Here is a 24,352-nt window from a genome sequence, read left to right as displayed (position 1 = left end):
TTTGCAAAAGTCTAATATTGCAAAAATTACACACTTCCACTTTTCTGGCCCAAAACGACAGTAAATAATTCAGGAAGGCGCTTTCGTGTAATATATAAATAATCGCATAATATAAATAAATGCCAAAGTACTTCTGTCAGTTCCAGGTACAAATATATATATATGTTTAATCATAACTGTGCTGTAGTTTACGGACACTTATTTTTCGGATGTATAATTCTGTGTGTTTCCTTATGTTAGTATAACTATCATGTTATAAAAGCACTATTTTGGCTTGTGTAAACTCAAAGGCAATTATTTTTTTGACATTTGGCCATGTTTGAAAGATTCCTTATAGATGTAGGGGCACAGGTCAAACCAAAATGTACCAAAAATAAAAGGCAATGGGTAGGGGTCTGGTAAGCACCTCTAGACCCGGAGTCTAGAGGTCTAGACAACCCCTACAGGGCTGTCTAGAGGTCTGGTAATCAATACCAATACTGAGAACTGTATTTACAAAGAGAAGACTTTATTATTTTATCTTTAAGATAAGATTTATTTAAAGTCGGCAAGATAGCAAACAAGTACAACATAAGCTCATGTGAGCTTTTGAACCAACTACAGAATAACATACAGTGGTTCGAGTCGTAAATTCGGCCACTTTTTGCGGTTTTTCATAAATATTTCTTTCTCTTTACAACGGATTTTTACAAAATTGCTTAAATATGTGCTTTAATACAAGCAACATTGATTGTTATCAATAACGGCCGTTTACAGTATGGTAAACAATAAAACTGCGCTTAAAATAATGGCAGGTTTAGCCTCCACATTTTACCTTCTAGAGGTTGTAAATATTCAGCCACTTTTTAAACATAAAGTTGGTTATATTTTCAACATTGTCTTGAAAATAAATTGATGCTAAAAAATCGTTCTTTTTTCAACAAACTACAATCAATTTTCAATAGCATACCTCGTGGGAAATATTTGCCAACAGATATTTAAAAGTGCCTCTCGCACCGGCATGACGTAGTTTAATTTTTACGTCACTATTTATTACACATTCTAGCATAAGACTGCTGTTCTCGTCACTTTTCGGGGTGTTTTAACAGGAGAGTAAACGTGTTGTGTTAACAGAAAGATTCTCATGCTCATGTGCTGTAATAACATCTTTTTATGTATACGCGTTTCGTGGCAAAGAGTAAACGTATTACGGCCTCAATATGGATAATTCAAAAGGAAATGACGTCAGCCTGAAAAAACAATGTAGACATTACCGCGCATATCATGGAAATTCAATGACCTTGAGGGACAATATATTCATTTACCTGGTTTTTAAGCATTTTATGCTAGTTAGCGCATGTCCTTTTCATGTTTATAAATTTGAATTAACCTTTGCCGGACCTCAGCATAATCGAGCTCATGCGATGTCTTCACGCGACCCACTAGACAAAATATTTGCTATTTAGAGTACGCAACTTTAGGTAAGGACAACTTTTTTCTACTCACCTCAACAAGCGCTTGTGATGACACAGATGCGTTCTCAAGCATCTGGCTCCGAAAATGCTTTAAAGTGGGTGGCCGAATATTTATGACCTGGCCAAATTTACGACTCGAAACAGTAGTATATATTAAAACAATTGTATAAAAAGCTGCAATTATAATGTTAAGATTAATGTTAAGAAAGGAAATATGCAAGTAAAAGAACAATCAGCACATTTAAAACGTTTAAGCACGTTTAAAAACTGGAGATGATTTCAGAAGTTTGTTCTTGTGTTTTTCTTGTCATTTTAAATACATAATAATTTGCATGTGACAGGAAACAGCAAAAATTTGATAAATAATAAATAGCAATTTGTACGCCGTAATCAGAAACTTTTTCAAATTCTTGTTTTTCTCGGGACCAATGAATTAAAATAATAAACTTATGTTTTCTTTAATATTATATTTAAGACATGGACTGTGCTCATGAATTGTTGAATTTATTTTACTGCTTGGGTAAATAAATAACAGTGACTACAGGAAAAATTCAAATTTCATAAACACGAATGAAAGCTAATTAAAAATAAAATATTTACAAAATCACGTAATAACCATGATAACAGCAACTTTATGACAACTAATAACTTTTACCAGCAATTAACATATACACTGGTAATACAGTACATAATATAGTTCATGTATATTGATTACTGGATCTCTAGACTCCAGGTCAAAATTCTCTGTATTACATCATGGAATTGCTTGTCAGTTGTCAGCGAAAAGTTCTATCAAAATCGTCATGTTCCTTTTGCTAAGAATGGCGGCATAAGAAATTTTGTCTTGAAAATGAAAATCCTGACAATGTTGCTGGTACAAAGTTGTGATTATTTGAAAAGAAACATGAGCCGCACCATGAGAAAACCAACATAGTGGGTTTGCGACCAGCATGGATCCAGACCAGCCTGCGGATGCGCAGGCTGGTCTCGATCCATGCTGGTCGCAAACCCACTATGTTGGTTTTCTCATGGCGCGTCTCAGTCATTATAACAATGAGGTCTTTCCTCCTGACTTGTGTTACACAGTCTATGGAAATAATTGCCTTTAGGGGAAAGGCAGAGGTGTTACCTGTAAAATCCAGCTTGTTGCATGGCCTCCAAACAATCCCAGTTTCAAAACAGACAGTGAAATATTGTGGATCAAATTAGAAGTCAGATGCTGCAAACCAGTGTTTATTTTATGTTTTCAGTTGGTTTGATCAATGTATGGATTAGCACTGTGAAATGGAATCAGCATGGCAGAGTTTTATTCCTGACAGTTTATTATTGGACATTTTCTCATACCTTGACATAAAAGGATTAGGTTGTGCTGCACAAGTGTGTACAACATGGAGGAGAGTTGTTGCTGATGAGTTTCTATGGCAGAATATAGGCAAGAAGCTCTGGAATATAAAAGGTGAGAGTTTCTATGGCAGAATATAGGCAAGAAGCTCTGGAATATAAAAGGTGAGAGTTTCTATGGCAGAATATAGGCAAGAAGCTCTGGAATATAAAAGGTGGGAGTTTCTATGGCAGAATATAGGCAAGAAGCTCTGGAATATAAAAGGTGAGAGTTTCTATGGCAGAATATAGGCAAGAAGCTCTGGAATATAAAAGGTTAGAGTTTCTATGGCAGAATATAGACAAGAAGCTCCTGGAATATAAAAGGTGAGAGTTTCTATGGCAGAATATAGGCAAGAAGCTCTGGAATATAAAAGGTGAGAGTTTCTATGGCAGAATATAGGCAAGAAGCTCTGGAATATAAAAGGTGAGAGTTTCTATGGCAGAATATAGGCAAGAAGCTCCTGGAATATAAAAGGTGAGAGTTTCTATGGCAGAATATAGGCAAGAAGCTCTGGAATACATGTATAAAAGATGAGATGCAAATCAAGCTAATACAGCAGTCACACTGGCTCAGAAGTTTTTTTAGCCACTTCCAGTGCAAAAATGGTATATATATTTTTTGTTGTTGTTGGATTTAACGTCTCACTGACACATGATAGGCCATATGGCGATTTCCCAGCTTGAATGGTGGAGGAAGACCCCAGGTGCCCCTCCGTGCATTATTTCATCACGAGCAGACACCTGGGTAGAACCACCGACCTTCCGTAAGCCAGCTGGATGGCTTCCTTACATGAGAATTCAATGCCCCGAGTGAGGCTCGAACCCACATCAATGAGGGGCAAGTGATTTGAAGTCAGCTACCTTAACCACTCAGCCACAGAGGCACCCCCCCCTCCCCCCCCCCCCAAAAAAAAAATGGTATAATTAGAATTTTACAAAAGAAAAGAATTTGATTTTAAGGACTACATGAAAAAAGTTTTAGGGAAAATCATGAAACTGTAGCAAATGGCTCAGGTGGCGATTGGCAGAGTGAACCCCGCTATCACATTTTATCACTAAATTTTATGCAAATTTGACTGGTTTACAAATTAAAAAGATTCACACAATTTATATGTTTTGTAGATTTTCATTTTCAGAATGTGTACATAATTATGTTTGTATTGTGTTTCACACAATAATTAGATCTATTTTCAAAATTAGTTTCAAATTTTGAAAATGATCACATACTGTAGTCTACTAGAACTGTAAATTATCTTTTGGGGATTGATCCAAGTCATTTGCCTATAACAACCAATAAGTTTGAAAGTGATACCCTGTAGTATTGACTGATTTAAAATAATTGTTCATAATAGATAGAAGCTTTGATCTGGGATTTCTTAGGCTACTGTGGCCTACTTCCAAGAAAAAAGTCTTTAAGAAATAGATGGGAGTGTCTGTAATTGTTTTAAGGGGCACCAAAGATCTTTTCCACTGTTGAAGCAGAAAGGTTGCCATATATTTAACATGTTTAAACATAAATTGTGTTAGTGTGTGTACACTCCAATAACACAAACAAACAAGGGAACCGAATGATTTTGATAATGTGACTTTCAAATATTGAGTCTCTAAGCATGCATGTGATTATATGTTTACCTTCAGTTAGTATATAGTATAACTTGCATTTTAGGCCATTCAAGTTGTAAAATGTCTTAAAGTACTGGTGAGGTAAGCTGCATTATAATTAAAACAGGTGGCAATATCACAGAAAAACAGTCAACTTCTAAATTAGCACAGTATGTCATTTTTAATATTACTTTGTATACTTACATACATATTGATTACTATTTTGTTTGGTATAATTTGCTGTATTACAATATTTATTGTAGGAGGGCTGGCACCAGGGAAGTTGTCATGGTATGAGGAAGTGAAGCGACTGACCTACCATGTACCTACTGTATGCTATGAGACTATAGAGAAACACACAGATGAAGTGCTTGATGTGTCAATATCTCATAGTGGGGAGTATTTCTGTACCTGCTCCAAGGATGCACTTGTTATTGTGAGTTGCATTCATTTTTAGCTTTCAAGACTATTCGAAGAATAGGTAGAGGTATTGCACACACCCAGTTGTTGGTGTTGGTCTCACAATTTTGTTAAGTTTTGTATGTAAGCTGGTATCTCAGTATCCACTAATTGGAATACATTGAAACTTCACACACTTGCCTTATAATCTGACATGCAAGGAGGAAGTTCTGTGACTCAAAGTTTCTTTTTGTTGCCCTTTTTGCACTTCTTCCTGATAATATTTTCATTACTTTATTTTTTTTTCAGTGACAGGGCTTTTGAATAGTCTATTGTAACTGTCCTCCAGCAGCTCTTTGTTAATGATCTTTTATTTTTTCAAATAACTGATGGTAATGTATATCTAATTGCTTTAAGAATTCACATGTCGTATAACCAGTGATAGGGTTTTAGTTTGTCACTTGTTGTTTTGGATTATTTCTTATATTAATGTAAATTATGAAAGTAGTAAACCAAACGTTTATGGCTTATTTGATTTTCTTTCAGATGTGGAAATTAGGAACACAGACATCACTTGTAAAGTCATTCGATGCTGGATTGTTCCTGAGATGGCAGCTGTCTCAGTACTCCACCTTCTGTCCTGATGATTCACTTATACTTGTGTGTGGTGTGAAGAGTTACGATGACATTCAGGTCGATATGGATACAGAATACAGGGCAGGAGTGGGAGCAGTATTCACTGTACCAGGTAAATGTGCAATAGGATATAGACTGTAACTAAGAATATTTGGGCGAGAGTAAGGGCTGTATTTATTATGCCAGATAAATATACGATAGGATATCGATACAGAAAACAGGGCTAGTGAAAGGGCTGTATTTACTGTATTAGACAAAAGTTGTGCAAATTTGAGATCACTTTCTATGTTCTATCTTGTTATACCCCAACAAACGAAGTTTGAGGGGTATATAGGAGTGAGCTTGTCTGTCGGTCATTGGTTTTCATGGTTTCCGGACAATAAGTCATGAAAGGCTTGACAGATTTAAATAAATTTTGGTACACAGGTGTATCATTATAAAATACAGGTGAAATTCGACTTTGAGATCAGTAGGTCAAAGGTCAAGGTCACAATGATCCAGAACAGTTAAACGGTTTCCGGATGATAACTTGAGAATGCATGGGCCTAGGATCATAAATTTTGGTACACAGGTGTAACATCATAAAATACAGGTCTGTTTCGACTTTGAGGTCAGTAAGTCAAGGATCAAGGTCACAATGACCCGGAACAGTTAAATAGTTTCTGGATGATAACTTGAGAATGCTTGGGCCTAGGATCACGAAAATTGATAGGGAGGTTGGTCATGACCAGCAGATAACCCCTTTTGATTTTGAGGTCAGTACGTCAAAGGTCAAGGTTACAGTGACCCAGAGCAGTTAAACCATTTCCGGACGATAACTTGAGAACGCTTTGGCCTAGGATCGTGAAAGTTGATAGGAACGTTGGTCATGACCAGCAGATGACACCTATTGATTTTGATGTCAGTAGGTCAAAGGTCAAGGTCACAGTGAGCCGGAACAGTTAGACCGTTTCTGGATGATAACTTGAGAACACTTGGACCTAGGATCACGAAACTTTAAAGAGAGGTTGGTCATGACCAGCAGATGACCCCTATTGATTTTGAGGTTCCACTTTGACATTGGCTTACTTCTGTGACAAGGCTGTATTGTGGGGGTATAATTCGTCACTCCTGTGACAGCTCTAGTTTTTTTCTGTTTTTGTTGGAAGAAACAACAATAATTAATATGTGAAGTTTTAAACATTTTCTCTTCTTTTTTAACAAACTTAATGGAATGTAAAACATATTGCAGTTCTGGTGCATAAGTACTTTTATGTGTTGAAATTTGTACTCTGCTTTTTTGAAAATAGATTTAGAGGTTGTGTCTGTAGTTGAAATGGACCCACCCACCATGTTTGGTGCCTGGCTCAATGAGAGAGTATTTCTGGGAGGCTGGCCTGGTTCCAGGTCTAACACAGTGGATATTCAAGCATTTAAGGTATGAATTGCCCTCAGTCAACAGTGTCTTAAATATATTGAGAGTTAGGCATGGCTAAACTGTATTGAGCCTACCCATTTCAGGGCTCAACCATAAGGACTGCCATATTGCCCAGGGCAGGTAAAAATTCCTACCCAGTTGCCCATCTGTGACGATCTGTCAAGTGAAATATATGAAAAAACCCATGAAATACTTCTCAGAAAAACATGTACTACTGTTTTTGTTGCTATACTGAATTGTAATTTCTCTTAACATGTTACATTTAGGCAACCTAAAACTGGGTTCGGGTAAGTGAAAATATAGTTGAAGTTGCTTTATGGACAAGTACTCTACAGAGTTAATGTCAAGCCCTGCACTTACCTCAGTAGGGAGAGAGCAGATCTACAGATTATATGGTTATCTGGCTGATCTTTGGGCAGGGAGTATCAGTTTGATAAGAGACAATTTCTTCTTGACAGTTTTATCATTTGTTGGTCATTTCTGATTTATGTGCAGCAGTTGCAGCTACTTGCAAAGGGAAGGTTTGTACTGGTACAGAATCCAGGGACACTTTTTGGACAAACTGTCTGTCTATATGTAACTGAAATACTACGGAAATATGTTGTAGATAAGGTGATGTTTGTGATACATTGTAGTTTTATTTTCTTGAACAAAGCAACGTGTGAATTCAAAGGCGGTGTTATCTTTAAAAAGAATGACTACATTGTAGCTATGAATTGTACATTAACGTGATGAATATAGCTGTTGTTTTCCAAATCAGGAAATAAAAGTGATTTGATAATTATGCAGTCCAGTAGCCAAGGGTTTTCTTGTAGAACTTGCAGAACTAATTTATTTTATGTTCATAGTTTAACCAAAACAAAGGTCATATTCATCTTTGTTATACCGTAAAAGTGTCAGACTGCATTCTTCATAAGGGGTCACCTACTTAGTAAGGAATCATGAGGGCTACAGACAAATGTTCTCTTTGACAATTTAATGGAAGGGAATGGTTTGAAAGCCAGTGCCATCTGTCTGTGTTTCATTCAGTGAAGTTGTCCTTTACTTGTAAACATTTCACTATAGGTCAAAAATCCAAATAACAAAGTTAGGTTCTGTGTTCATAGAATACTGAAATCCAAGAACAAGGTTAAGTACTCAGTTCACAGGATACTGAAATCCAGGAACAAGGTTAAGTACTCAGTTTACAGGATACTGAAATCCAGGAACAAGGTTTAAGTACTCAGTTCACAGAAAATACTGAAATCCAGGAACAAGATTAACAGTTCACAGAATACTGAAATCCAGGAACAAGGTTAAGTTAACAGTTTACAGAATACTGAAATCCAAGAACAAGGTTAAGTGCTTGGTTCACAGGATACTGAAATCCAGGAACAAGGTTAAGCCTTCATTTCACAGAATACTGAAATCCAGGAACAAGGTTAAGTTAAGTTTACAGAATACTGAAATCCAAGAACAAGGTTAAGTGCTTGGTTCACAGGATACTGAAATCCAGGAACAAGGTTAAGCCTTCATTTCACAGAATACTGAAATCCAGGAATAAGGTTAAGCCTTCAGTTCACAGGATACTGAAATCAAGGAACATGGTTAAGGACTCATTTCACAGAATACTGAAATCCAGGAACAAGGTTAAGTACTCAGTTCACAGAATACTGAAATCCAGGAGCAAGGTTAAGTTAACAGTTCACAGAATACTGTTTAGGTGCAAATTTAAGTTCTCAGTTCACAAAATACTGAAATCCAGGAACAGTGTGAAGTTCTCAGTTTACAGAATACTGAAATCAAACAAGGTTAAGTATTCTGTTCACAGGATACTGAAATCCAGGAACAAGGTTCAGTACTCAGTTCACAGAAAATACTGAAATCCAGGAACAAGGTTAAGGACTCAGTTCTCCAGGAACAAGGTTAAGTTCTCAGTTCACAAAATACTGAAATCCAGGTGCAAATTTAAGTTCTCAGTTCACAGAATACTGAAACCCAAGAACAAGGTTAAGTTCACAGTTCACCAAATACTAAAATCCAGGAACAAGGTTAAGTTCACAGTTTACAGAAAACTTATATATAACAAGTATAGTTTAAACAAGCATTAATCCAAACAGTAATTGATTGCTTTTATCTTCTGTGTGTTTTAAATTGATTTTTACTATTCTTTTCTAGGTATCAGACGATAAAGTCTCACATCCATTCATTGCGCCCGATAACTCAGATGTAATTTTTACGACAGAAAACAAGACTTTTGCGGAACTTGCTTACAGCAAAAATGGTTTCAGGCTTTTTACTTTCCAAGGAAACAGATACCATTTGATGAACTTACTTGTTGCAAATGTACCAGTGTCAGATATATGTACATCTACATCATGTGACATGTCCAGGTCATGTGATGTGCCGATGTCATGTGACAGTGGTTCAGAGAGACTAAGACGGAAAAGAACTCCACAGTATGATGAATGCTTTGAGGTTCCAGAAGCTAGAAAGGTTAAGGTCAAAGATTCTAAATATAGAACAGATTTTTCAGAAGGGGCTTGCGATAGGCCATGTAATATTCATGCTGTAGAAAATAGTTCCTGTGAAGTATGTGATACACATAACTCAAAAAATAGTTCTAGCGGATATGAAACATGTAAATTTTGTGGAAGTTTCAGAGAAAGTAGTTCCAGTACACATTTCACATCAGACATTGATCTAGAAAAAGAAAGCATGGATAGTTCAACGTTACCACAGAAAGAGGCTGACAACCCTTATAAAAGTGTAAGCATTTATGAAAGAACAGAACCCCGGTGCCAAAATATAAAACAATATGTATCATTTGTAACTAAAAATCATGATGTCATAGCAGTGCATGAAGTTACTGCAGAAAAATTGAGAAAGGTTTTAGAGGAAAAACCTGATAATGATAGCCTGGAAGATAGCCTGGAAGATCCTGATCGATGGCCCTGTATAGACAAAATAGATCACAGTTTTTATTTGAAGGACTGTTACATTACAGGACTATGTCTGTCACATGATCACAGGTGATTATATACAAATATTTTCTGTCTATCTCTGTGTTTCTCATTCTGTATAGGACTTTATTCGAGTTATTTTGCAGATGTTCATTAAATTTATTCAATAATACTACACTCTAACTTGCATTAGCGGACACCTTTATATAGCATGTTCCTGTCTGTAACGGCAAGTCTAAGGTCCGACAGATGAAAGTCTATATATAATGAACATTTTTTGTATATAGCGTAACCCTGTCTAACGCAGCTAACGGCCAGCAAAAATGACCCATATTTGTGATATAGCGGTCACTGCTGCATTACAAATAGCACGCCATCATTCATAAACTTTTAAAAATGTCTATGTCTTATAGCATTTAAAATATGTTTTTATTAAAAAATGTGTACATTTTAATGTTTTTAGAAGTTTAAATATCAGATGAAAATATTTTATACTTTTATTTAAAATGCATGGACCTGCTAAAGTAAGAAATAATAAAACTTTTCTTATTTTGATTTTAATTACCTTATATTATGTCTGAAAATGAAAACCTGGATATAGTGGTCACCTGTTTTATTGGTCACTTTCATTCAGTCCCTTAGCTGACTGCTATAGACAGGAAAGACTGTAGTTAAAAATGAAAGTAAATGGATTTCAGTAAGTTCATTCATTACTGCAGTTGTTATTGTTTTCCACCATGGGCATGGAAAAGAGTTGCTCTGATGTCATTTGTCTACTACCACTAGTTCCATGTGGAGAAGTTGTAAGTTATAGTAGAGAATAAGTCTCTACCGACGTAAAAATGCTGGTGACATGACCTAGCCACAGTTTATAACAAAAAAATGGTGTTCAGTTTACATGTAAATACAAAACATTTTCAGCAGTAGAAAATATTGTATAAATACAAGAAATCTCAACCATTTCATCCTGTCCTTGTTGTAGGTACTTGTACTTTAACTTCCGGGAAATGGACAAGTCGGCACCAGAAAACAAGGTAGACGACCCTGATGATGAACTACCTGTATCAGAAAAGGTGTTCTGCAAGGAGCTAAAAATAGGCTGTATTGACCTTGTTGGTATGGAAAGGGTCAAGGACATTGAGTTTACTGGTCATTTGGGTTTTTCTACATTTCCTGCCTGGTACATATGTCTTGATGCTTGTCCAGATTATATTGGGAGGTAAGACATTTTTATTGTGATATGTAATTGTGCATTTTGTGGTTTCTATGGATATCCTACTAAGTTGTTTTTCACTTTTACATTATATCATCTTTTATCAATTGTAAGATGAAATGTATGTACAGCTTTGTAATAGATACGAGACATGGGTTTCAGTTAAAATGTTCAAACATGTCATAAGGTAAGTACATGTATAAAGTTCAGAAATTTACATTTTGTTGTACATACTTACTATACAGTTTAAATTTTGTATCTCAGATTCTCTTATCTCAAATTGCAGCAGCTGTGAACACATTTCGGAAACAAAATTCAAAATTACTTCTTAATTATCAATAGGTTTTAGTCAGATTCAACTTATAGTAACTTTGGTTGTGTTGAAGTCAATTCGAAATCCAGTCAGTCAGATTTTTGTATTTGTTTATGTCTGGATTCTTCGAAGTAAATTTTTGTTCCCATCATAAAGGGATAATCATGTGTTTCATTTAAAACAAAAATGAAATTTTGACCAAAGTGTGAATTTGCTTGTTACTTCAAAACCGGCAGTAGATTGCTAACTCTTTCATAATACTTCATGTCAACGATACATACAGTTAGATGCTGTAGAACTCTTATTTACATGGACATTATTTTTATTCTTCAAGAATTGAAAGCTTTCGTAAAAAGTGTGACAAGTATGCCAGTAATATAAAATTATGGTATATTCAAATGTATTTCTGGTTTCATTTTTAGCTCACCTGTCACAAAGTGACAAGGTGAGCTTTTGTGATCGCGCAGTGTCCGTCGTCCGTCGTCCGTCCGTGCGTCCGTAAACTTTTTGCTTGTGACCACTCTAGAGGTCACATTTTTCATGGGATCTTTATGAAAATTGGTCAGAATGTTCATCTTGATGATATCTAGGTCAAGTTTGAAACTGGGTCACGTGAAGTCAAAAACTAGGTCAGTAGGTCTAAAAATAGAAAAACCTTGTGACCACTCTAGAGGTCACATTTTTCATGGGATCTTCATGAAAGTTGGTCAGAATGTTCATCTTGATGATATCTAGGTCAAGTTCGAAACTGGGTCACGTGCAGTCAAAAACTAGGTCAGTAGGTCTAAAAATAGAAAAACCTTGTGACCACTCTAGAGGTCACATTTTTCATGGGATCTTCATGAAAAATGGTCAGAATGTTCATCTTGATGATATCTAGGTCAAGTTCGAAACTGGGTGACGTGCGGTCAAAAACTAGGTCAGTAGGTCTAAAAATAGAAAAACCTTGTGACCACTCTAGAGGTCACATTTTTCATGGGATCTTCATGAAAAATGGTCAGAATGTTCATCTTGAATATATCTAGGTCAAGTGCGAAACTGGGTTACGTGCCTTCAAAAACTAGGTCAGTAGGTCTAAAAATAGAAAAACCTTGTGACCACTCTAGAGGTCACATTTTTCTTGGGATCTTCATGAAAGTTGGTCAGAATGTTCATCTTGATGATTTCTAGGTCAAGTTCGAAACTGGGTCACGTGCGGTCAAAAACTAGGTCAGTAGGTCTAAAAATAGAAAAACCTTGTGACCACTCTAGAGGTCACATTTTTCATGGGATCTTTATGAAAGTTGGTCAGAATGTTCATCTTGATGATATCTAGGTCAAGTTCGAAACTGGGTCACGTGCCTTCAAAAACTAGGTCAGTAGGTCTAAAAATAGAAAAACCTTGTGACCACTCTAGAGGTCACATTTTTCATGGGATCTTCATGAAAGTTGGTCAAAAACGATGTCATACTCAAAACTGGGTCATGTGGGAAGAGGTGAGCGATTCAGGACCATCATGGTCCTCTTGTTCACATTGTTGCCTTTTCAACATTTGGAGAATATGAAAAAATCTAAATAGAACAGGCCAGATTAGAGTAATTTGCGAAAAATAATTTGTTTCAATTTAAAAAGTATTTTACAGTATTAACCTGGTACAATTTTGCATACATCTCAAAATGACTTCATTAGAGTCTGTAAAAACACCGATAGCTTTTAAAAAATGATGTAGTTTCCAATACGTAATTTATCTGTTTTCGCTTTCAGTGGTAGTGAAGATATGAGGGGATATCTTTGGGACAGACATTATCGTGTTTGTATTGGCAGACTGTTCCACTCGACCCTCGATACTGGAGATAACACGTTGCTTGTGATGTCCATGCACGAGAACAGTGTGGTGAATGGTCTAGCTTTTTCGCCAGTAGATCAGGAGACGTGTATAACTGTCTGTGATGATAGACTTATAAAAATTTGGAGATCAAAGCATCAAGCGAAATCTTTGTTAAAGGCTTCATCAAAATCTAGAACTTACAATAGTATGAAGGAAAAATTGAATAAACTGAAAACTGCTTTTGAGGCCAGCCTTGATGGTCATACCTAATAGAGAGTAAAGAAATAGTAAATTTGCTGCTATATTTTATCAGGCAATAATAATCAGGAGTTTTGGTTTATGATGATTAAATCACAAGTGAGATTTAATAATTTTCATCGGAACAACTTACTGCCTATATATAATTCACTGATAAAATCTAGGAACACAGTTTATCAATTCTAACTTGGCAAAAGTTTTTAACTAGTTGTTGACCTATATTTTAGCATTCAGTCCTTTGGCTGTTACAACTCACACTCGGTAACGGAATTTTGAGATGTACATTGTATTTTAAACTAGCAATCTAGCAACTGTCAATAGAGTTCTCATATATAAAAAAATTGTAGCAGTTTTCTTCTTTGACCCAATGTTATGATGATATTTACTTGTGATTGATGTCACATCATTATGTTTTATCATGTATTTTTATAACATCAGTGCTGAATCATATTTGCATCGACGTATCCGAAGTTCGACGTAACGTACATACAACTTTTTAATTTTTCAAAAAATACGTGTAGACATTCGCATTTTTATTCCTTCCCTTAGAACAAGTCTGAATGTAGCGGTAATGTTCCTAGATGAGTAGTTATTTTGACTGTGCTTCGATAACGAAAATTTGCCAGTTAAATACGCATATTATTACTCAACCCTAAATAGCAGATTTTTACTCCGTCAGACAGAAAAAATATTTCATCCAAATTAGTTGTTATATTGGAAGGCTTGCCCGCTTGCACGCTGTTTTATAACACTAATTATTGGGAATTAAATGCAAACTTCCTGACATTTAAATTGGATTTAAAGATTAAATAACAAACACACAAACTAACTTGATTATGATTAATACATCGCCGGACAACAATAGGTTGATTTTCACACCTTACACATAACATGGATATTTTTTGACAAGCTGTGATATCGACGAAAGCAGGTGTAAAAGCAGTACAGGTAAGTTGACGGGACTGAAAAATCTCATCGAGCTAAACAAAATATCGAGCTAATCATATCGAGGTAATGATAAATAATTACATTTAAATATATAGAGAAAAATCGGGACCGACTAAAACACATCGTGCTAACCGGAGTATCGAGCTAACCGTTATTGAGGTAATGATATTCAACTGTATATACTTCAAATGCAGAAAATCCATGTCAAATATATTTACATTTACCAAATATATAAATTAATTGTGTATTAATAATTATTATCATGCAGTAATAGCCCGCCGTTCGGCCATTCATCTGGTGCTCTTACGTCCACACTTTTCTTCAAACAAAATCTCCTCTGAAACTGTGTGGTGTTCAAAACGTTCCGCTTGGTAGCACATAGGGGCTGCTAAGTTGAAAAGTAGAAAATCTTTTAACAACATCTCCTGAACAGGTAATCTGATTTTGAAATATTTTCACACAAATGGTCCTTGTGTGAGCTTCTTCCAAGATTGTTCAAATTATTCTGATTCGTCAAAAAACATGGGTGCCAGGGGGCGTGGTCACTTTTCCCTATATAATATGTTTATAGTGGAAACTTTAAAAATCTTCTGTATGAAACTGCTGGCATGATTTTAAAATAATTTCGCACAAATGGTCTTTACATGACCATCTGCCAAGAGTGTTCAAATTATTCCTGCTTTTATCATCGCAATGATATCATGTTGACATCACGTCGAAGTGATATTTAGCGCCATTTAGGCATCAAGAAATAGCACTTTAAAATTTGATGAAATATTTTACTTAAAAACATGTTTAAAATGAATTGGCATGTAGCATTACTATCTTGATTAATTTACACACACACAGAGTTAGTTATTAGCTGAGCAGAATAATTCGCCATCATTTGCGCCCTAATGGAGCTATTCCGCAAGACATATCACCATTTCTGGTATAAACAAAGGAGCGTGAGAGCCTACCATTTGGTGCCATTTATGCACTAATAAACTGTTCTATCATATTTTATCTAAACTTTATGATAAAAGATATATAAGAATTGAAATAATTTATAGCAAATCCGTGATCGAACACTATTAAATTTTATACACTTGAGCAGATATGCTTCGTATGAAATTATTTCATGAGGGCTGTGCCGTCGTGAAATTATTATGCCCAATGAATAACAGGCCATCATGTATAAATAGTGTTAAAACACGGTTTTTTGTTATATATTATTTCTTAAATTACTGTAATGGATTACAATTAAAGTCGAATTTATAAAAGTGTACAAAACCAAAACAAAATTTTAGGAAAGGAGATAGAAGTTTCAAAAGTATCAGGTTCAGTCCTTAAACTGGTTTTATTGCATTGAAGAACAATTAGTTTGTTTAATATTTTTTGATGATAAATAGGGAAATGCAAAAAGACTAGGATAGTGTTTTTCTATTTTGTTAAAGTCTTATTATTTTAGATCAATTAAACTGGCTTATACTATATTGTTTCATTTAACAAATAATCAAGGCCTTCGCGTTGTTTATCGTCTAATTTACCACGGTTCAGAGTTCAGATGCGTAGGAATTGAACCACGAGGGCATTAGCCCGAGTGGTTAAATACTGAAGCATCTGAACGATGAACCGTGGTAAATTAGAAGATAAATCACAAGAAGGCCTTGATTGTTTTCATTCTGACATGCACGTTGATATATTTCAATAAATATTATGCTGGAATTTATTTACGCGAGGAGTAATGTATCGGACGTCAGGCGGCTACATGACGTCAAAATTGACGTCATAATGCTCTCTTATTGGTCCGTGCGTCAACCGATGTTTATCGCAGGATATACTGCGTTTGATTTTCCTCTTTGTTTAACTGGAAATCAATTTGAGCCATGTTAGAATGATATTTTTATCAGTTCCCAACACTAAATTTGTATTAAATTCCTCCTTTTTTCCTTTCGTTACATTTTCTGACGTTTAGACCATGATATAACTTTAATGACATCAGAAAGAGTGACTGAGAGTACTTTAATTTCAGCAAAACATTTAGATGGTTCTTAATGCACCACAGTTGAAGATTTAGTTCAGACCCTATGTTTTGTTTACTGGAGATAACTCCTGAGCCTATTCAAATTTTGTATAATTATGTCCCTTTTCTTCTCAAAACAGAGCCAAGAAAGATTGGTTTGAATATATAAGAGCAATGATAAAAGTAATAACAAAAGAGATTTTCTAGTCAGTAGCCAGGCTATTGAAGATTTGTTGGAAAGTTTCTTAAAATTTTACTTATATATTAAACATGATTTATGATTGTTTAGTGTGAACTTATGTTAATTATTACCAGTGTACATTGATTATCTTAGATTTCAAACACATACTTCAATATATTGACAGTTTTCTGAATCTTTGCTTAAAATCAACTCTCAGTTGGATTCAGACTAGTGCCCACTGTACTCCACAGGTCCTAGATTTGTTAACTTATATTATACAGGTATTTAGAGGCTATCAAAATGGATTATAAACCAAAACTAAAATAATGGTCTGTGATAAATAATGAAGAAATTTTACACCTTGAATACTTGCATATAAATGTAGAATTGTTATTGATGTTAGATATTGTTGCTGCTGTTTGTTATTGTTTTGAATGTACAGTTGTTGTTGCCTTTGCAGGTTTGAATATTTTAATAAGTCAAAGTCAAGTCAAGTTTTTTTGCAAATCGGCTGTTATCTGCCTTTGGCAATATACAATTATGAATATGGCAAACATACAATTTGTACATTATAAAATAGTTCTAGAGTATTAACAAGGAAATTTCATATGTTACATCATGGAGTTCACATATCAAGTGTTTTGTAACAACTCTGCTCTACGGCAAAAAGCAAATTTCAAGAATTTACATAGATTATATACTTGCTTTTTCTTAGAATTTAACATAACTCGAATAAATTTGTATATTTTAATATTGAACAAATTATGTCGAGTTAACAAAAGTGTCCCTCTCTGATGGACTTGGAGAAGTTATCAGTTAACACTACCCACTAAAGGTACCACCTATAACCTTTAATACTGTGACCTTTTTAGCTCGACTATACAAAGTATATTGAGAGCTATCCTACTCACCCCGGCGTCGGCGTCTTTCCGCGTCCCCACCTTGGTTAAAGTTTTTTTAAACTTTCTTTTTTTTCTCTCCTTATCTCTGTAATTACTTGATGGATTTGCTTTAAACTTAAAATAGGTATTCCTCATCATCACCTACATCATATGGCACAAGGGCCATAACTCTCACACCAATATTTCATGAATTATCCCCCCTTTTTACTTAGAATTTCAGGTTAAAGTTTTTGATGCACATTCACTCTATCTCAGTTATTCCTAAATAGATTTAATTCAAACTGAAAGTAGTTGTTCCACATCATCTCCCACATCATATGACACAAGGCCCATAACTCTGTTACCAATATTTAATGAATTATTACCCCTTTTAAGCAAACAATCTTTTTACTCAGAAAATATTGAAAACAGTAAGAAAAATCCTAAAAAACTTTGGAGACATCTCAATCAATTGTCAGGTAAAGGCAAAAAATATCAGACTAATTACATCAATGATGATGAAGGTAACCCGATACTTGATCCTAGAACAACTGCTGAAACATTCAATACATTCTTCACAAATGTATTCAATACAGTACAAAATCCTCCAGAACACCTCACACCTGAAAATAAGGAACTAATTGAGGACTTTGTTAAAACCAGTATGGGAAATACATCATTTGAGATACCCCCAGTCACTGAAGAATTCATAATAAAGGAATTAAAATGTCTAGACGAAACAAAGGCAACAGGTCTAGATGAGCTTGGCTCAAAAATACTAAAATTAAGTTGTGACATAATCTCAAAACCCTTAACAAATATATTCGATCTGAGTATTTCACAAAACAAATTCATAGACAAATTCAAAACTGCTAAAATAACACCTATTTTCAAGAAAAACTCTAAATCAGACAAGAGTAATTACAGGCCAGTATCAATTCTTCCTATACTATCTAAACTAATAGAAAGAGATGTCTCAAACCACATGAAACTTTTCCTAGAAAAAAATACACTTATTCACTCACACCAATCAGGATTCAGATCACAACATTCTTGCGAAACTGCACTCACTAGCATCATTGATGAATGGATAAATGCAATTAATGATAACTCTGTTGTTGGAACAATATTCTTAGACCTGACAAAAGCATTCGATTTAGTGAACCACTCCCTTCTTACTGAAAAGTTAAAACTATATAATTTCTGTGAATCAAGCATTAGGTGGCTCCAATCATACCTTGAGAACCGCACTCAAAGAGTTAGTATCTCTGAACAACTTTCCTTTGCACAAGACATATCCGCAGGGGTACCTCAAGGCTCTGAATTGGGCCCTGTGCTGTTTATCATATATATCAATGATCTTCCTCTAAATATAACAAACTCATCGCTCGACATGTTTGCAGATGATGCTACAATGTCTGCTTATGGTAAAACTGTATCACAAGTACATACTACACTACAGACAAATATTCAAACCGTTGATGAGTGGTGCAGAAACAATTCAATGATTCCTAACACATCAAAGACTAAAGCCATGTACATCACAGCATCTTATAACAATCAACATCTGAATGATCACAAAGAATCAAGAACAATTCAAATGCAAGGCCAGAATCTATCATACTCAACTTCAGAGAAACTGCTTGGTGTACATGTGGATGAACACCTTAACTGGAGGCACCAAGTAGATCAGACTTTAAAAAAATGCAACACAAATCTCTATCTGTTACTAAGAATAAAACATTTTTTGAGTTTAAATTCACGAAAGCTATTTTTCAACTCTTACATCTTGCCACATCTTGATTACTGCTGCACAATATGGGGAAATTGCAACGAAGAGCAATTAGATACATTGCTAAAATTTCAGAAACGGGCAGCAAGAATAATTTTAGACCAAGACTATACTGCCCCATCCTCTGTTTAAACAACTTAAGTGGATGAAGTTCCCAGACAGAATAAAATACAAAAAAGCTATCATGGTCTACAAAGCTTTAAACAATCAGTATCCAGAATATCTTAAATCTAGATTCAAACACAAAAATTCATCAATTTATGCTCTTAGATCAAATGATAATAATGAACTTCTTTTACCAAAACCTAAAAAAGGAATTTTTTCGAAAATCGTTATATAACTCAGGGTCTGTCATTTGGAATGATATCACTAATCATATAAGATCAGCTGACACCTTGGAAAAATTCAAACAAGAGTATCTCAAATGGCATTTTAGTAATGAATAAAACTATGTATCCTAGAAAAACTCTATGTACATAATTCTTAGCACTCTACAGCAGATGAAATATCATATCTTCATCTGTTCAGACATTTAAGTTTGTATACTTTGTTTTTATTCATATTTATATGTACTTGTGTTTACTTATTTCAATTTTCTACTTTTCAGCATTTTTTTGTCAAAAGACATAATTGTAATTAATGACTTAAGTTGATAATATTTATTTTATATTTTGTATATACAAGTATGTTGTGGACCATATTGTAAATTGGTAAATATGCCAAATGTGTAATCCACAGAAAATAAAGTCTTTACTTACTTACTTACTTACTTACTTTACTTAGAATTTCAGGTTAAAGTTTTGTTGCACTTTCACTATATCTGTTGTTACTAAATGGATTTTATTCAAACTTAAAATAGTTGTTCAACATCATCACTCACATCATATGACACAAGGACCATAACTCTTGCACCAATATTTCATAAATTATCCCCCCTTTTTACTTTGAATTTCAGGTTAAAGTTTTGATACACTTTCACTCTATCTCAGTTATTACTAAATGGATTTCATTCAAACTTGAAATAGTTGTTCCACCTTATCACCCACATGATATGACACAAGGTATATAACTCTGGCGCCAATTTTTTATGAATTATGCCCCCTTTTACCTAGAATTTACGGTTAATTTTGATGCATTTTCACTATATCTCAGTTATTACGAAATGGATTTGATTCAGACTTGAAGTATTGTTCCACATCATCACCCACATCATAAGACACAAGGTGCATAACTGTTGCACCAATATTTTATGAATTATGTCCCCTTTTTGCTTAGAATTATACTTGTATAGTGTTTTGATACACTTTATCTTTACCTCTCTTATTACTTAATATTTTTGACACAGACTTAAGCTATTGTGCAATATCTTCATCCACCATTGGAGTCATTAAACACTCCAGTAACAGCTCCAGTTTCCTCAGATGTGCCCAGTTTCACCATCCAGCATCGAAATAGTCTAGCGCGCTGTCTCCTGTGACAGCTCTTGTGTATCTATGACTAAGTAAATATAAATGTATTTTAAGTTTTAGTTTTTGTTCGTATTATACAATTATTGCCTTTTGGTGAGGTCGATATGTGGATTTATCGACCTGATAAAAGCAATATCGACAGAGGGCGCAGCCCGAGGTTGATATCGCTTTTATCAGGTCGATAAATCCACCTATCGACTGAACCTAAAAGGCAACTATTGTTTTATTATTAAATCCAGCCTACTTATAAGTATAAAAATTAAATACAAATATCTGTAGCCTTTGGTCATTTTTTGTAGTAAATTGTGTGCGACATCGCATTGTTTTGATGTCAAACCATGATGACGTCACAGCTGGAGGCCAGTACATGTTTTTGGCTCTGCCTTTGAGTCAGTACGACTTTTTATCATTGATCATGTGACTACATCTAGACCAATGGAAAGGACAATAAATGTAGATTGAATAATAAAAAGAATTAAGTGAATTAAATTATACAAACTTCAGATAAGAGTTTCATTTAACATCTGCAGGAAAATCTAAGAATAAATGACATGTAAAAGTAGTAAAGGTTTCTGAATTAATGTATTAACAAAAGCCCCCACCTGGAACAGTTGGAACAATTTATTTCCAGTTGAGCCCACAACAAATTGTCATATTTACCTATCCAGCATTCAGTCTTAGGCCAGTACTGCTTGAGTAAGTACCAACTTGAGTAATCACCATGCACTAAATTCTTTGGGATCTCCTTGGCCAGATGGTTAAGGCTGCTGGCTTTGAATCACATGCCTGTCTCTGATGTGGGCTCGAAACCTCCCTCAGGGTGTAGAATTCATTATGTGAGGAAGTCCTCCAGCTGGCTTATGGAAGGTCTTTGGTTCTAGCCAAAATAATGAAATGATGCCCAGAGTGGCACTACTGACGTGCACCACTGACTCCCTTATAAAGTTGTTACCATGATAATGGATAAGTAGGCTAAGTGTATATCAAAATTTTCAAAAAGTTTCACAGATTGTGTTTATTGAAAACTAATAATGTTATACCTTGGATAAGTAGCCTTTAATATGTTTATACAATAAATCCATTTTATAGACATGATGTTTTAAAAGCTTTTGTATACAGTATACATGTTTGCCAAATAAAATTTAAGAACCTGCATTTCAGCTTTGTGCTTATTAGAGGGTAGAATGTCTGTTATAGTTATTGAATGTATTCTTGGAAATTTATCTTTGCCAGATGTTTTTAATTATAAAATTCATCCCCTGTGTATAATTTCAAATTAATTAACGTCAAAGTTAAAGTGAAAAATATGTATATATTTTGAACATATACTTTAAGCAGTAAAACATCTTCACTGGAGGTTGTAATGCTAGAGTTTCAATGGGTTCAAGCTTAGAATATACCAGGTTTTTGAAAACACAAGGAAAATATTCTCGTGAATTTCTTGAGAAGACATAGGTGCTTGAGCCCTGGATGCTCAAGTGAGCTGTGTTTCACTACAGAGTTTTTTTTTTCTCTATTTTTAAGATAAAAACACAAAAGTGACTGCTAGGCTTAATTTATTATGGGATATACAACTGCTGCTTTCAAATTATTACTAGTTAATATCAACATTTGAGCCGTGCCACGGGAAAACCAACATAGTGGCTTTGTGACCAGCATGGATCCAGACCAGCCTGCGCATCCACGCAGTCTGGTCAGGATCCATGCTGTTCGCTTTTAAAGCCTATTGGAATTGGTGAAACTGTTAGCGAACAGCATGGATCCTGACCAGACTGCGCGGATGCGCAGGCTGGTCTGGATCCATGCTGGTCGCAAAGCCACTATGTTGATTTTCCCATGGCGCGGCTCAATTTTGATAAACACTTGGACTGGTCAGACAAAAATGAGAGAATTTCTTGGCAGTTAATTCTAGGACTTCTGAGATTGATTCCTTAGTATAAGAATATTCTTCCAAAGACAGTGTGTGCTAAGCTATTCATTCTCCACCACATTTGCTTGTGGAGATGTTGCCCGTTTCATGCTGAAACCATATTCTAGCTGCAAATGCATATATATTATGCTCACTATCAAACTGTGATGTAAAAATTACAATCTGCAGGTACAAGGCAAAATGTTAAAACTGTAGTTGGTCAATGGTATTGTGCTCTAGCAGGAAAGTTTGCAGATTCTTGTAGATAAAATTTTGTTGTACATTGTACAAAGCCAGGATTATACCAACATCATTCTATAATTGAAATGTTACAAGCAAGGGAAAATAAACACTACCAAATATAGTGAATGTTTATCAGTGACATAAAATATCTCCTGCTTCACCTTTTGGTATCAGTTTTTAAAATCTACTGTTTTGATACAGTGATTGTATGTTTTGCTCATTTCATTTATTTTGTCCAGTTAACCCTTTGATTTCTATTCAATAACTGGAGAGGGCTGGGGCAAATGACTGTCAAAATTCATGTAATCAATTGTGTTTGGCTCCTTTTATTTTGGGTTAAGAAGGTTAAAGGTTAAGGTCACAGTGACTTTTTGACAGAAAACGAAATAGCTAGTACAAATAACCGCCTTGGTAGCCTAGTGATAGAGCGTCCGCTTCGAGTGCGGGAGGTTGTGGGTTCGATCCCCGGCCGTGTCATACCAAAGACGTAAAAAAATGGTACTAGCAGCTTCCTCGCTTGGCGCTCAGTATTAAGGGGATAGTGCTAGGACTGGTCAGCCCGGTGTCAGTATAATGTGACTGGGTGGGGTATCATGCCACGTGTCTACGGCGTGATATTCCAGTGAGGCAGTAAAAAAAAATTGGGCATTGTGCTCACTGCTACAAGTAGACACCGTCGTTTTTATGACTGAAAAACTGTTGAAAAAGACGTTAAACCTGAACACGCGCGCGCGCGCACGCACGCACACAGAGCTAGTACAAGGACTGTGGGCTGAAAACAGGTTAACTGAAGACTGCTTGGGCCTGCAGCCATCAAACTTTATTCAAATGATCGCCTGTGGTCAGTAGATGACCCATATTGATGTAGGGTAAAATGTCAAGGTCGCATTTAGAATGTATACGCTCTGTGAAAGCTTGGACCTATATGGACCTTAGACGGATAAGTGCCTGTAGTCTGTACCATTTCTTGGACCTACAGTATGTTTCACTTTATAGTTTATACAATGATACCCAGTACTCAATGGCCCCATGTGGTTCTGGGACGATCTGTGTATCCTTGCATGATCGTAAGAGGCGACTAATAGGGTCTTAACACTTGGTTTTGTTGTAATTCTGTGATTCCAGCAGGTATAAAAGTTTCGATTCCATACCTCATGTTTTTATTTCGATGTAAATGAGATGTGAAACCAAAATTTATAGTTCTGTTTGGCGCCATAAAACCTATACTGTGTTGGTGCGCCGTAAAACCCAAATCAATCAATCGGTCAACCAGTCAACCAGTATTCAATGATACCCATAATTAAAACTGATGTCTTGATTTTAGGGATCAAACTGGTCATTTTGGTGTGCTTTATAGTGATTTTATATCGCCCATGGTTATATAGCTCATGGGAGATAACTCGTGAAGCTATTCAAATTCAAGGTTTGTGCTCTCCTCCTCAGATCAGACCAACAGAGCCACTGAGGGCAATAAAATCGAAAAAAAAAAAAAGAAGAAAA

General features: G+C 35.3%; 1 protein-coding gene across 2 annotated transcripts; it reads left to right on the top strand.

Moving 5' to 3' along the window:
• Positions 1–5: 5 nt before the first annotated feature.
• Positions 6–21,855, top strand: LOC123557020 (F-box/WD repeat-containing protein 5-like). Of its 2 annotated transcripts, XR_008370968.1 has the most exons (9): positions 6–146; positions 2,705–2,910; positions 4,703–4,875; positions 5,385–5,586; positions 6,764–6,891; positions 9,049–9,902; positions 10,816–11,052; positions 13,103–20,798; positions 20,878–21,855. XR_008370968.1 is itself a non-coding variant. In XM_053543340.1 (8 exons), the coding sequence occupies exons 2-8, from the start codon at positions 2,739–2,741 to the stop codon at positions 13,434–13,436; spliced, it is 2,100 nt and encodes a 699-aa protein (XP_053399315.1). In that variant the 5' UTR covers positions 6–146; positions 2,705–2,738; the 3' UTR covers positions 13,437–21,855. The 2 variants fall into 2 exon arrangements, 1 of the variants encoding a protein (XP_053399315.1); XM_053543340.1 differs by having other exon boundaries at positions 13,103–21,855.
• The last annotated feature ends 2,497 nt before the right edge of the window (positions 21,856–24,352 follow it).

The sequence above is a fragment of the Mercenaria mercenaria genome, chromosome 5 (genome assembly GCF_021730395.1).
Source record: "Mercenaria mercenaria strain notata chromosome 5, MADL_Memer_1, whole genome shotgun sequence".
Lineage (NCBI taxonomy): Eukaryota > Metazoa > Mollusca > Bivalvia > Venerida > Veneridae > Mercenaria > Mercenaria mercenaria.
This window is presented reverse-complemented; position numbering and strand designations above follow the sequence as displayed.

What these genes read in the sequence shown, in the direction of transcription:
- LOC123557020 (XM_053543340.1), top strand. Translation starts at nt 2,739, where the DNA reads ATGGAATCAGCATGGCAGAGTTTTATTCCTGACAGTTTATTATTGGAC. An exon ending in GAAGCTCTGGAATATAAAAG is followed by an intron (nt 2,911 to 4,702) that starts GTGAGAGTTTCT and finishes TATTTATTGTAG; the next exon opens with GAGGGCTGGCACCAGGGAAG. An exon ending in AGCAGTATTCACTGTACCAG is followed by an intron (nt 5,587 to 6,763) that starts GTAAATGTGCAA and finishes TTTTGAAAATAG; the next exon opens with ATTTAGAGGTTGTGTCTGTA.